General features: G+C 37.3%; 1 protein-coding gene across 1 annotated transcript in view; it reads left to right on the plus strand.

Moving 5' to 3' along the window:
• Nucleotides 1-15,809, plus strand: part of vps41 (VPS41 subunit of HOPS complex) — a 42,479-nt gene that overhangs the window by 15,306 nt on the left and 11,364 nt on the right. The window contains exons 5-11 of the mRNA XM_067378632.1: nt 1,094-1,168; nt 7,038-7,100; nt 7,563-7,628; nt 11,749-11,868; nt 11,948-12,094; nt 12,171-12,237; nt 13,665-13,762. Coding sequence (XP_067234733.1) covers nt 1,094-1,168; nt 7,038-7,100; nt 7,563-7,628; nt 11,749-11,868; nt 11,948-12,094; nt 12,171-12,237; nt 13,665-13,762 — 636 coding nt within the window. The remainder of the gene's footprint in view (nt 1-1,093; nt 1,169-7,037; nt 7,101-7,562; nt 7,629-11,748; nt 11,869-11,947; nt 12,095-12,170; nt 12,238-13,664; nt 13,763-15,809) is intronic.

Consider the following 15,809-nt stretch of genomic DNA (forward strand, 5'->3'; position numbering starts at 1 on the left):
GTAGCTCCACAGTGCCAGCAGCACTCATGCAGCCCCAGACCATGACACTCCCACCACCATACTTGACTGTAGGCAAGACACACTTGTCTTTGTACTCCTTACCTGGTTGCCACCACACACACTTGACACCATCTGAACCAAATAAGTTTATCTTGGTCTCATCAGACCACAGGACATGGTTCCGGTAATCCATGTCCTTAGTCTGCTTGTCTTCAGCAAACTGTTTGCGGGCTTTCTTGTGCATCATCTTTAGAAGAGGCTTCCTTCTGGGATGACAGCCAAGCAGACCAATTTGATGCAGTGTGCGGCGTATGGTCTGAGCAATGACAGGCTGACCCCCCACCCCTTCAACCTCTCCTGCAATGCTGGCAGCACTCATACGTCTGTATATGGATATATGTATCTGGATATGACGCTGAGCACGTGCACTCAACTTCTTTGGTCGACCATGGTGAGGCCTGTTCTGATTGGAACCTGTCCTGTTAAACCACTGTATGGTTTTGGCCACCGTGCTGCAGCTCAGTTTCAGGGTCTTGGCAATCCTCTTATAGCCTACGCCATCTTTATGTAGAGCAACAAGTCTTTTTTTCCGATCTTCAGAGAGTTCTTTGCCATTAGGTACCATGTTGAATGTTCCAGTGACCAGTATGAGAGAGTGGGAGTGATAACACCAAATTTAACACACCTGCTCCCCATTCACACCTGAGACCTTGTAACACTAACGAGTCACATGACACTGGGGAGAGAAAATGGCTAATTGGGCCAAATTTGGACATTTTCACTTAGGGGTGTACTTTTACTTTTGTGGCCAGCAGTTTAGACATTAATGGCTGTGTGTTGAGTTATTTTGAGTGGACAGCAAATTTACACTGTTATACAAGCTGTACACTCACTGCTTTACATTGAAGCAAAGTGTCATCTCTACAGTGTTGTCCATGAAAAGTATATATATATATAAAGTATATATATATATATATATATATAATAAAATATTTACACTCACTTCTGTGAGATACTGTAGATCTGTTATGCCATGTTATGTCTGATTACATTATGTGACTGTTTCTCCCTCCTCTGTCTTTTATCCTTATAGAGTCCAGTGAAAATAAACCAGATTAGTTTGGATGAGAGCGGTGATCATGTTGGCATCTGCTCTGAGGATGGAAAGGTGAGAATTTCCTTCATTCACTTCAGCTTCCATTTCTCTTTAATTTCCTTTATTAGTCCTTTACGACCAACCAATCATAGCCCAATCTAATCCAAACCCTAACCCTCAGTCTATTCTAAAATCAGAGGGCAGTGACTTATCAATCAGTACTTCCCGGTCTAATTCCTGAACCCTTCCTCTAAAATCTAGAAGCAATGATTGGTTGATAAAAATGTTTCTCAAGGACAAACAATTTTGATCCAGGAACAAGTTCTACTTCTGTAAATCATGTTAAGCATCAGGCCGGTCCAAGAGGCTTGTCAGAACTAAACTATCCAGTTAGGTTTTGTTAGGTTGCTTGTCAAAATAGGAAGCTAGGTCATATTAGTCTGTAATCATAATCACAGAAATGAGACAATAAATTGATTGAAATGTTTGTGTATATGTTATATTATGGCAGCAGAAAGTTACTGATGATGGAAAAGAATAATAATAATCACTCATATATCCAGACATACATTTCACATTTTTAATGTATGTATTTTTTTCATGCATAATGGTAAATCAAATTGCTTTATATAAAGAATATAAAAAAATAGTAGTCATAAAAATAAATAAAAAATAATAAATAAATAAAATAAATTAATTATAAAACAAGTCCATCTTCTTAGCATTATTCCCATTCATTTGCAGCATCTGCTTCATGCACACATTTAATTAGGCACAGGTTTTTTTTACGGATAAAATAATTATACAACAAGTAAGAAATAAAAATTGAAGAATTAGATAAATTAATTAATTAAAATGAAATAGTTATACACTAAAAGGAAAATAAGAATCATACAGTACATAAAAAGACTAGTGAATTGGCATTTTAAAGAGATCCATTCATTGGTGGAATGATTTCGTACACTTTCAGCAAAGTATGCAAGATTGCAGTAGTCTGTTGCATCCTCCACAACTCATCACTCATAACTGGCCTGCTATATGGGCATTTAAAGGATTAGTTCACTTTCAAATGAAAATTACCTCAAGCTTTACTCACCCTCAAGCCATCCTATGTGTATATGACTTTCTTATTTCTGATGAACACAATCGGAGATATATTCATAAATATCCTAACACATCCGAGCTATTTAATGTCATTGAACGATACCAGTGAGTATGAGCTGAAGAAAGTGCTTCCATCCACATCCATCCACCATAAAAGTAATTCACACTGCTCCGGAGTCCTTCTGAGGTGAAGCGATGCGTAATCCATATTTAACAGGTTATGAAGTAAAATATCTAGCTTCTGCCAGACCGCCTTCTATATTCAACTTACGAAGAAAGTGTAAACTGGTTTTGCTTCAGTTAAAGGGGACCTATTATACAAAATTCACTTTCGCATGGTGTTTGGACATAAATGTGTGTTGGCAGTATGTGTACACAACCACCCTATAATGACAAAAATCCAACCACTCCTTTTTTTTAAATCCCCATAAATCATAAGCAGTGTCTCAGAACAAGCCGTTTGCAGGTTCCTGGCATTGTGGCGTGACATTATCCACAGGCTCCACCCACGAATGTTGACAGACACTGCTGTTTTAACATAGAACTGCCCTGAGTGAGTTCACAGCGAGTTGTACACAGTCCGCCATTGCTGCACTGATGAAAACTTCTCCCAAACATTTTAGGTGTTCTGTAGCTGGATGAATTAATCCACATAGCTCTCTCAATTTACTCCCAAAATCTAAGCTGTTGAAGACAAGGTGGATTAATTATGTTTTCGAAGAAAAAACTTTAAAAGTAGAGTTTTCTCAACTCTACTGAAATTCATTTATGTCTGCATGAATCATTTCACACCAGACTTTGTGAATGAATGTCAATACAAAGGGACAATACAAAACACAGGTTTTGCTAAAAAATGTGTTACTCAATGATAGATACAAACTGTTCATGATCCAGCTTACAGTCTCCGGAGTGATACTGGCTATGGCAGTAATGAAGGTGAAAGCACTTTATTACAGTTCATCTGAGATTTACGGATATAAAGTTTATTAAGTTTATTTAGTTTATTAAGCACCACCCGAAAAGGCACAAGGTCTTTATATATTTGTTTACTGTTAGTTGTAATGAGTGTTTCTGTGCACTTCGCTATGTATGTTGATGATAATGCAAGGGAGAGAGAGTGTTTATGGACAATATTTTAATGCACACTTTAAGCTCTTTCAGTGATTTTCTGGAGTGAAAACAGAGGCTTCATATTTTGTGTGAAGTACAATAAACGTTATAAAACTCATCGGTAAACATGCTTGTACTAATATAGAGGATAAAAATAAGACGACAATATAAGTAAGAACCGTAATTAAACTAAACCGTACCTGTTCTATCTCCATGCAGGCATATATTCATAGTTTCTGAAATTATAGTGCGTCATGACTGACTCCGGAGAATGTGCCTTTGAAGCTCTGCCCTCTTAGGCAGAGTGCAGCAGCTCATTTGCATTTAAAGGGCACACACTGAAATGGCACGTTTTTACTCACCCCCAAAAATCAGCAATTTTAACATGCTATAAAAAATATATATCTGTGGGGTATTTTGAGCTAAAACTTCACATACACACTCTGGGGACATCAGAGACTTATTTTATCTTGTAAAATGGGGCATAATAGGTCCCCTTTAAGCTTTTTCTGTAAATTGAATAGGGAAGGTGTAGGACGTACCATAAGGCTTTTGAACTGCAAGAGTTTTACACTTTCTTCGTAAGTTGAATACAGAAAGGCGGTCTGGCGGAAGCTAGATATTTTACTTCATAACTTGTTAAATATGGATTTTTTATTTTTTTTACACAAACGCATTGCTTCACTTCAGAAGGACTTTATTAACCCCCCAGAGCCGTGTGAATTATGTTTATGATGGATGGATGTGGATGGAAGCACTTTCTCTTACTTGAAGGTATCACTCACTGCCATTATAAAGCTCAGATGCATCAGGATATTTATTAATGTATCTCCGATTGTGTTCATCAGAAAGAAGAAAGTCATATACACCTAGGATGGCTTGAGGGCAAGTAAAGCTTCGGGTAAATTTCGTTTGAAAGTGAACTAATCCTTTAAGTCATGCAAATCTCATTCAGCACTAATTCTTTAAGTTTGTTTATGCTATTACCTGATTTGTAGGCTTTAGTAAATTGGGGTCTATATCAACAACATGCTCAAATAAACAATATCAGCAGCATTGCACAATTCATTCTTGGTGATTTTCCCCATGAGAGTCTAGGGAGTTGTTTACTTGAGTTTTCATATCTTTCTCTGTTTGCAAGATATGATGCAGTGCCTGTCTTCCTACTCAATACCAGCTCCGTCAACTCTGACACCTGCAGAAACAGCATGTGTGCATTTGGTCCATTTTAAAATGTGTGGTTAAAAAAAGAACTCCTTTCCTTCTCGATCCTTCTGTGATTTCTATTGCTTCTCTCCTTCTATCTGCTCATTGATCATGAGCTGGCTGTTATCAGTCCACGGAGGCTAATCATCAGCACCTAGTGTGGCATTCTCAGGCTGATCTGTGGCATGATAGACCACGTCTATCCCTGTTCCTATGGGAAAGTGAGATCTTGTCGCACATACACCAATTAAAATCGATATGGAGGCCATTGTTCGCTCCTCTGCACTGTTAATCCCAACTTACTGACCGCTTTGCTACAATTGGTACACAAAATATGACACTTTTTTTTAAGAGGAAGAGTATTTGAAGCATCATTTTTTTACTATTAGTTTTTTCAAGAAATAGAAATGTTGCCTGACCAGAAAAGGAAACATGAACTAGGGCTAATGAGTAATGACTTGATTAATGATTTGGTGAGTGCTTTGTAATTTGACATTAGATATATGAGAAGCAGTTCAGTTGCAAATAAGACAAACCAAAGATTGATTGCTCCAAAAAAGCAAATTCATGCAGACAGGCCGCCATCTTTTTTTCTTCTTTTAGCCATTTTCACTAGCCTGACGTGGTCATACTCAATTCTAGTTCGAATATGAGTCTGATACTGCTCCATTGGGCTTTGATTATGGGGGCGTATTTCAACCGATCCAGGAAAGATCTCAATTGAATAGACCTACAACCAATCAGAGCTACAGAGTAAGTGATGTATGTTGAGCGACGCATAGTTATCAACAGAACTCAACTGCACACATGCTGGAACTAGTAGAAGATGAGCGTAAACAACCTTTGCCGGTTTTGTAAAAAGAATAAGTATACACAGAGTACTTGCCAATTAATGCGCTGTCGATATCTTCTATAACGGACGCGATGGCGGAATCTACACATCGCAGTTCTTCAACAACAGCCATCATTGTTGTAAACTAATTCAACCCAAGCGCTCTTTGATGACGTGGCTGATTACGTTTCTGGTAATAATCTGTCAATCATCGCCCCGACAAATGTGATTGGTCCAAACAGTTTCTGTTCGGGCATAATTACTCCTCTACGTATCGAGTCCAGACCGAACTCCCCGACCTCAAAATGTTGTGGGCGGGGCCAAGTTCGGCTGGCATCCAGGCTACATTTTCACCAATGCAAGAAAACGGAAATGTTTAAAAAAAAATAATAAAAAAAAATAAAGTTTTGAGGTCAAATAATCAACGGGGCAAATATCGCTATGAACTAAACGAGAGAAGCAGAAATCGTTATCATGATTTAATTGTGCAGCCCTTATATGAGCAATTTAAAGTCAGTAGTTTCCAAAGTAAAGTAGGTTGCAACCAAGGTTACAAGAACAAACTTTTGATAAAGATGGTGTGTTAACTTTATAATATACAGTAATGTATTGTTTGCTCATAGATTATCCAAACTGTAAATCTAGAAAAATTTACTTAAATTTAATTCATCTAATTAATTCAGTTCGGTACATAGTCGGTACTGAAATTTAATATATATAATAATAAAAAATGTGACGCTTTGAGCACTGTTGAGTGGATTCGTGAAAACCTCTGATTTACCATTGTGTTCACGGCTCATTGGATATGTCTGTGATTGGCTTCAATGATCAACGCTGTAAAAACATGTAAATAATCAGCAAAGAAGCTCTTCACTGAGCACTAACACAAATACACTTGGGAGCGTTTGAAAGCAGGCGTCTATCACGGACCAGTACGTCAACACAATGGCCAATCAGAGGTGTTTACGAATCCTCTCAACAGTGCTCAAAGCGTCACACTTTTAAAATGTCAGTACTGATAGGTACCAAAGTCGGTACTTTTGATGATTCTACAAGATACAATGTCAAACGTTTTCGTACGATAAACTTTATTGATTAAAATTGATATGGAGGCCATTGTTTTGTTCTCTGCACTGTTAATCCCAACTGTACTTACCGACTGCTTTGCTACCATTGTTATGCAAAATGACACATTTCTTAAGAGAACGTCTTTGAATAGGGTTTTTCCAAAAACTCTACTTTGAAAATTATGATTTTAAGACTAAGTATGTTGCCTGACCAGAGAAGGAAACAATTCGAAGTCAATAGTTTTGTTTCCAAAACATCATCTTAAATGCGAGAGGATACTTTACTTTTTTAATAGAGTTGTGTTTTTTTTTTTTTTGAGAGAGAGAGAGTTATTTTTTTAGTTTCCTCTTGTTTCACACAGACAGGTGTAGGTGAAATGCTTGTTTGTAGCCATCGGGGACTGCAGCACAGCTAGCGATTAAGTTGGTAGCATAAAAGCGTGAGAGGGCAGAAAGAGTTGACCTTTACACTAATTGGGAGTCTAGCAGATGGTTAACTAGCCCGCTGGATGGTCTGATGCTTTGCTCAAGTCAACTGTTATCTCTGGACCACAGTGATTTTACCTTAAAAAGAAAAGACATCACTGTCTCTCTTTCTCAATTTCTCTCTCATCTTTTCCAGGTGCAAGTGTTCGGCCTATACACCAGGGAGGGCTTCCATGAAAACTTTGACTGTCCCATCAAGGTAACTTATTGCTGTTAATGCAAGTCGTCGGTCCCCTGGCAATGTTTTTTCTGCCTGATGGGAAATAGCCCTTTGATTTCGATTTCCCGTCACAGCAAGCATTGATAATTCTCGAAAACAATGTAATTTCAACCTGCTACGCGTCTTAATTGATTTCTCCAGAGTATTTCATATCATGCATGAGCCGCCTGTTTGTTGAGCATGAGTGATGTCACCTATGGCACACATTAAAGAGAGCCGGTGCTGTCATGTTCTTATATCGATACTTTTGTGTATTGGACTGTGAGGATCAATCCTTTAACTTTTCCTGGGTTAAAAAGGACTTTATTGAGCATGTTTTTTTGACTGGATGCAGTCTAACCCCCTCTGAGGCACTATATGGCTTTAGAAATACTGGAGTGGACATTGATATTAACTCAGGTTTCGCCGTAAACTAAACTAAAATCCCTTGTTCAATTCTAGGTTATGGCACTACACCCTCAGTTCATCAGGTCCAACAATAAACAGTTTGTGACTGGAGGAAATAAGGTGAGTCCAGTAGTTTCAGAATCCCCTGTGTTAGAGGCACAGCTCCAAATCTGTTCTGCGCTATGCCCGGATTCCATTCCCCTCACTGTCCACAAATAGTTCCTCCTCCTCTACGTTTTACAAAAAACGCATTTATTTGGAAAATATCATGTTTTTTTTAAAACATTTTAATAGAACTCAACAGAGGACTCCAATCATTCAGAAGCTGCTCAAACTTTTGAAACATGCACATGCCTTCAGAATCTTGAACCCTGGAGCTTCCCAATCACACAGGTTAAGTGGTCAGTGCAGATGCTCTTGAAATTTTGAGCCCTAGTGCTCATGTGGCAGATGCAGGTTCAAATCCAGTCTTAAGTCATTTTCCAATTATAATTCCTCTCCAATCTCCATCTACACAAAACTTTCACTGACGTTGTACCTAGCACAAAAGGAAACAAAAGCACATTTGCTCAGCAGGGACTCACTCGTCATATTAATACATTATTGGGATTAATAAAATTTTTTTATTTTTTTTTTTGGAAGATATTCATACTTTTATTCAGAAAGTGAAAATAAACTCTTTAAAAATCATACCAAATATTTCCATTTCAAATAAATACTTTTTTTTAACTTTCTGTTCATCAAAAAGCAGCAGCTTTTTGCAACTTTAATAATAATAAGAAATGTTTCTTGACCACCAAACCAGCATAATAGAATAATTTCTGAAGGATCATGTGACACTGAAGGCTGGAGTAATAGCTGCTGAAAATTCAGCTTTGCAGGAATAAATTGCATTTACGGGAATAAATTGCATTTTAGAATGCACTGACCAGCCAAAAAAGGTTGCTGTTTATATTTTAAATTGGCAGATCTTTTAAGAATCTATGAACAAATCGTTATTACAGTGATTATTATGTTTCTAGCATGTTATACTGTATGTTTGGAAATTATTCTTTTAACCCTAACAGATGGAGTGTGTAGCTTTTCATTTCTTAAACAACCATGTAGGAATTCGTATCATGACCATAGGGATCACAATCATGAATCAGGATGACAATATCAAGATTCATCAGGCTCAAAACGTAAAAAAAAAAAAGTTTGGGAGGGAGCATGAATTATCAATTTTACACACGAACTGGCATCTCTGAGTCCTGACCTTAATTTCATTGAAAATCTTTGGGATGTACTGGAGGAGACTTCACCTCTTACATTGTCAATACAAGATCTTGACCAAAAATGGATGCACTTCTTGATGGAAATAACATCACAACTTTTATTTCATCAAGAGGTACATCTTTTGCATATTTTGGTCAAGATACAATGCAAGAGGTGAGCATTCTGTAAAGTCTACTCCAGCAAATCCCAAAGAATTTAAGGTCTGCCAATTCTTGTGTGAAAATTCTTCTTCTTGCTCTCTGAACCATTCTTTGCATTTTCGTCTTGTAATATGGCCATGATGACATGGTTGTTTGTTAAGAAATGAAAAGCTACACACTCCATCTGTTAGTAAAAGAACCATTGCCAAATGTACAACATGCTAGAAATAATCACTGTAATAATGATCCATTCATAGATTATTAAGTATTTGCCTATTAAAGTCAAAACACCTTTTTTCTTTTTTTTTTTTTGGCTGGGCAGTTTATATTAAAACAGAAAACAGTTATTATTGGTCAAATTTTTAACATTTACTTACCAACCCCAAACATTTGAACAGTAGTGTGAATATTCAAGATTGGGTGCAGGCTTATTGCAAAAATATAAAAATGATTTATTAAAAACAACACACTCATAACCACTGTTCTGAATTTTGAAAGGAAGTTTGAATGCCTTGAAAATCAAAAGCCACCTTTATACCTAAATATATTCTAAACACATATTTTGTTGTCTCCAATTTTTTGTTGCTCTTGAGGTTTCACCACAAGGGTTAAGCTAAATTATTAGAATGGAATCATTTTTTGTCACGTTGAGTGCCGTGTATAGTGGTTACTCAAACTGAAGCAGTTCGGCATGAAACGCTCTTACCGTCTTGGCCTTACATCGGGGTCAACATCACGGAGAGAGAGAGTGGTCCATTTTCTCCAAAGTGTTGTTCACTAGAGAGATGTTGTCTCTTCTTGCGCAATAAATAACTGTCATTACATAGAGTGCCATAGTGTTCGCAACATGTAGAACACTCTTTGGCTTATGGACTAAACAAATACGCTCATTTTTCAAAGGACGCAATGCTACCAACCCAAGATGCCATAGTGTGAGACATTCCAGACTCCATGTATCTATAGAAATGAAAACAGGGTTTGGGTCGGTCGTAAAAAGCACTTAGAAGAAGTTGATCTGTTTGCATGCACTGATCAGACATCTTGTGGCTGGAAAAAAAAACTTTAATTGTGATGTGAATTTTGAATAAATTCCACTGGTTCTTTGTAAAGTGGACTGTTAGAGATTTTGTTGAGCTGTACAAATCTTGAACCACTCAAATAGAGTCTTCTCAATTTCTGTAAATCAGAGATTTTTATCCTCCGTGCCACGATTGATTCTCATAAAATGGCTTCACACCGTTACTGCATTGTGCTTATCAGAAGCAATTAACGGCATCCATTGTGCGCCACGGTGGCCAAGTCCTCTGCATTTTCCTCCCACTTCTGCTTGTTTCCTTCTCTCTCCCTGGCTTAAGGTCCCCATAATGCAGCCCTGCCATGAAAATCAATACGGCTTCCACTGAAGACGCATCTTGTCAAAGGCAATTCAATTCCGTCTGCTCGGCTCTTGGAGTGTCATCTCCTATTGCTGCGCTGTGATCTGTTAACATAGCTAAAAGTGTAGAACTGAAGCGACATTGAACCGTCTTTCCTTTCAGTCACTTTCTCCGCAGTCAGGTCAGGTTGGCTGCGTGTGATTGTGTGTGGCGTTTTTGACACTTTTGATTCAAGGTTATCCGCCAAGCGCATTGTAGCTTTCTGCACGTGATTATTATCTCAGAAAATATCATTTTTGCCCAAATAATGTCAGACAATTGCAGACTTATCAAAGTAAACTAAATTGTTAAGCACCTTTTCATAGAAATTCCATTGTTCGAGTCTCTTCTCTAGACTTTTTATGAGATGTCAATATACAGTATTCTTCTCCCATTGCATTTATTGTTTCCGAGGTTTCATTGTGTCATACTGCTCACTAAAGTGGCTTTATGAATATCCCATTATCTAAAGGTTGAACAGAATGTTGCCTTTTTGTAAAATGGATTTTGATACTGCTTGTATTGATTTTTGTTGAATCTTCTGCAAAGAAATTGTACCATAAACTGGGGAAAAAATGAAATAATGTAACATAACTGCCACTGAGGCAGTATCCTTTCAAAATGTTCACCTTTTTACCTTATTTACCATGAAAGGGTATTAAATATTAGTACCTTTAAGGTACACTACTGTTCAAAAGTTGTTGTTTTTTTCAAATAAATAAATACTGTTGTTCACAAAGGATGCATTAATTAATCAAAAGTGACAGTAAAGCCAATGTTTCTATTTGAAATAAATGCTGTTCTTTTGAAATTTCTATTCATGTAATAAAAATGCATCAGTTTCCACAAAAATATGAAATTATTTTTTTAATATGTTTAATTATATTGAATTTAATAAAAAAATGTTTCTTTAAATCAGCATAACAGAATGATTTCTGAATGATCATGTGACACTGAAGACTGGAGTAATGACTGCTGAAAATTCAGCTTTGCTGTTACACGAATAATGACATTTAAAATATATTAAAATAACATTTAATGTAATAGTATTCCCAATTTTACTGTTACTGTTTTACTATTTATTCACTATTTTTGGAGCCTTGGTAAGCTTCTTTCAAAAACATCAAGAAATCTTACTGACCCCAAAGTTTGAATGGTAGTGTAAATATTACTGCCTTTTAAAAACGACAGCAGTTCTGCGCTTTTTTTGAGAGTGTAGGATAAACGATAAAAATGGTCTCTGATCAGAATCAGTAGTCACATTGACTTTCACTCTGTTTGGTACATATTTGTGCTCTATGTTCGACTGCCCTCTGGTGTTTTAGTGCAAGTAATACAGCATATTTTGTTTAGTGTTGGTGAATCTCTGTGAGCAAATGCTCACTAACATTCATAAAATATGTCCCATAGCTTTTGCTTTATGAGAGGAACTGGCTGAACCGTTGGAAGACCTGCGTTCTGCATGAAGGAGAGGGAAACATCACCAATGTGAAATGGAGAGCCAACCTCATTGCCTGGGCAAACAATGTGGTATGATCAGATTTAGACACATTAATTAAGATGCCTTACTAGTCACAGTTTTATCTAAAATGCACTTGATGTGTTTCAGGGTGTGAAAATCTATGACATTAGCAGTAAACAGCGCATCACTAATGTGTTGCGGGACAACACCAATCTTAGGCCAGATATGTATCCCTGCAGTCTTTGCTGGAAAGACAACACCACACTGATCATCGGCTGGGGCTCTTCTGTTAAGGTGTGTGTTCAGAACAACTGCAGAGCAAGTATTTTAATTATAATGCATTTGATAACGATTCATTTGTTTTTCTCAGATATGTGTTGTTAAAGAGCGTGACCCAACAGAGATGAGAGATCTACCCAGTCGCTACGTTGAGATTGGTACTGAAGCATTTACAGTCATACACATGAGAACATGTAACATCATTATTAAGTGTAAAGGGGTCATATGATGCTTTTTAATGTTTTTCTTTTCCTTTAGTGTGTAATTTATCTGTATGTGTGCATGTAAATGATCTGCAAAGGTACAAAGCTGATAGTCTCCCACAAAGAGATTTATTCTATCTATCAGAGAACACTGATCCAGACCTGCCTAAAACGGCTCAATCGAAGTCCTGTTATTACTTCCTCAAACTTCCTCTATGTCACAAGATGAAATATTAGCATAATGCCCTCCCAAAGGGCATACTCAAGGAGAGATGACATGGCTTCAGTGAATTCTAGTGTTGTCGTCATGTCGCGGAGATACTGTGTGTTTGGATGCGAAAGCAAAACCGCTTTGTTTAAAAATAAAATTAGGAATCAGAGGTTTAGATTTATTTAGAAAGCTGTTTCTGAGGAGTATAACCCAAAAGTTAGTGCATTTTACTGATTAACTGTGTATTTACAATTGCTTAAAGCTTTGGAAGCTGAAGCTTGTGATTATGGTAAGCACCGTTACATTTCCGACACACTTTTGAGGTGTTTGGCCAATCACAACGAACTGGGTCAGCTGGCCAATCAGAGCACTCTGAGCTTTTCGGAAGGAGGGGCTTTTTAGAAATTTACATTTACATTTACATTTATGCATTTGGCAGACGCTTTTATCCAAAGCGACTTACATTGCATTATACTATACATTTGTATCTGAGTATGTGCAATCCCTGGGATCGAACCCATGACCTTGGCATTGCTAGTGCCATGCTCTAACCACTGAGCTACAGGAAATCTATAGTTGCGTCCCAAATGACGCACTATACACTATGTACTTGTGCACTATGCACTCATCCATGTAGTGCGTGAATTGTATAAGGCTATTTTTTCATTTAACAACGGAGTACGATCCTCCCTTCCCCTCCACTACGTAATTAAAGCTGCGACAGTTGAGTGCAGTGTGTCCAACATTCCACTTTTTTTTCCCGTTAATTTAGTGCATCATCCGGGTATTTAAAGTGCATTTTTTCTTTTTGGAATTTTCAGTGTGAACACACTACTCGCACTATTTATACTTAAAAACGTCATAGAATAGTGCATAAGTACGCAAATTGGGACACACATAGTGTTTCAGACAGACTGGGAATAGAGGAGCTTCAATAATGTACAGTATGTGGGGAAAATTGTGTTTTTTTTTTTTCTTTTCAAAATTAAAGCATGTTAGCCTATTCTATTACACCTAATAAACAAAATAATGCTTTTTTAAAATAGCATCATATGACCCCTTTAAAGGGAAAGTTTACCCAAAAATTAAAATTCTGGTATCAGTTACTCACTCTCAAGTTGTACAATAGCATAACTTAATGACGTGTTTTGGTTTCTTTGATTTCTTTCAGTGTCAGCATTTGAGACTGAGTTCTTCATTAGTGGACTGGCGCCTTTAGCAGATCAGCTGGTCACTCTTTACTATGTCAAAGAGAACTCTGAGCACATGGTAATATTACCCACTCTCACCAGTGCTACTTGAAAACGTCATCTTTTTAGATGTAGAATGTAAAGTATTCCAGAATATCTTTTAAGATCAGTGGTTCTCAACCACAGGGCTAAGACCCATTATGGGGTCTTAGTTACCCATTATTATAATGTTTAAGGGGCCACAAGATGGAGAGGCTGCTAACTGCAGAACCAATCAGTGGAGCTTGATGTCCATCTCTGGACATAATGGGTGGAGCTTGAATGTCGAGCCACACCCTAACCATAACCTTATACCAGGGGTGTCTAAACCTGCTCCTGAAGGGCCACTGTCCTTCAGAGTTTAGCTCCAACCCTGATTGAACACACCTGAACCAGCTAATCACTGAATACATTCACACACACATATACAGTGGCATGAAAAAGTATGTGAACCCCTTGCAGAATCTGTGAAAATGAGAATTATTTTAATAAAATAAGAGGGATAATAAAAAATGCATGTTATTTTTTGTTTAGTACTGTCCTGAGTAAGCTATTTTACATAATAGATGTTTGCATTTAGTACACAAGACAAAACAATAGCTGAATTTATTAAAATAACCCCATTCATAAGTATGTGAACCGTTGATTCTCAATACTGTGTGTGGTTACCTGATGATCTACAACTGTTTTTATGTTTTGTGATGGTTGTTCATGAGTCTCTTGTTTGTCCTGAGCAGTTAAACTGAGCTCTGTTCTTCAGAAAAATCCTCCAGCTCCTGCAGATTCATCAGTTTTCAAGCATTTTTGCATATCTAAATCCTTTCCAGCAGTGACTGTAGGGCAACTGAGGGACTCAAACACAACTATTAAAAAAGGTTCAAACATTCACTGATGCTCCAGAAGGAAACACGATGCATTAAGCATTAAACTTTTGAACAGGATGAAGATGTCACAATTTTTCTTATTTTTTTTAAATATCATTGTTTTTCATTTAGTACTGCCCTTGGGAACCAACAGAAGATACTTGCATGTTTCCCGGCAGAAAAATAAAGTACAGTTTACCTTGATATTTGAATTCAAAAGTTTTTACCCCTCGGCTCTTAATGCATCGTGTTTCCTTCTGGAGCATCAGTGAATGTTTGAACCTTTTTTAATAGTTGAGTTTGAGTCCCCCAGTTGTCCTCAGTGTGAAAAGATCAATCTCAAAATCCTACAGTCACTGCTGGAAAGGGTTCAAATATGCAAAAATGCTTGAAAACTGATGAATCTGCAGGAGCTGGAGGATTTTTCTGAAGAACAGAGCTCAGTTTAACTGCTCAGGACAAACAAGAGACTCATGAACAACCATCACAAAACATAAAAACAGTTGTGGATCATCAGGTAACCACACACAGTATTGAGAATCAATGGTTCACATACTTATGAATGGGGTTATCTTAATAAATTCAGCTATTGTTTTGTCTTGTGAACTAAATGCAAACATATTTTATGTAAAATATCTTACTCAGGACAGTACTAAACAAAAAATAACATGCATTTTTTATTATCCCTCTTATTTTATTAAAATAATTCTTATTTTCACAGATTCTGCAAGGGGTTCACAAACTTTTTCATGCCACTGTATAACATATTTTAAAATATATATAAACATGATTGTTTATTTGCAACAGCTATGTTAACAGCAATAATAAGAAATTTCTATCATGAGAACAGCTAATCAGCTGATGGACACCTTGCTGCGTTGTCATGGGAACATCCCAGGTGAAAATAATAAAGAAATTACGTTGCTCCCTTAGTCAAGTGCATTCCAAACAGCTACATAATGGCACGCAAGTGCCCTGCTCTCTCCAAAGTCCCCACTTCAAGGGCTCTGCTCTTCGAAGGGAGTAGTGCAAAGGGATGCTCCCTTCCAATTGGAATTTGCCCATAATCAAGTGGTGCTCAAATGACATCCAGCTCCTCCTCTCAGGACGTAATGGGTGGAGTTTGACCTAGTCCAGCTCTACCTCTGTGGACAAAATTTATGTTTAGCGATAGGGTTATGGGTAGGGTTTGGGTGTGGTTGGGCCATCTATCTCCACCCAATA

This window comes from Chanodichthys erythropterus, chromosome 23 (assembly GCF_024489055.1).
Source record: "Chanodichthys erythropterus isolate Z2021 chromosome 23, ASM2448905v1, whole genome shotgun sequence".
Taxonomy (NCBI): domain Eukaryota; kingdom Metazoa; phylum Chordata; class Actinopteri; order Cypriniformes; family Xenocyprididae; genus Chanodichthys; species Chanodichthys erythropterus.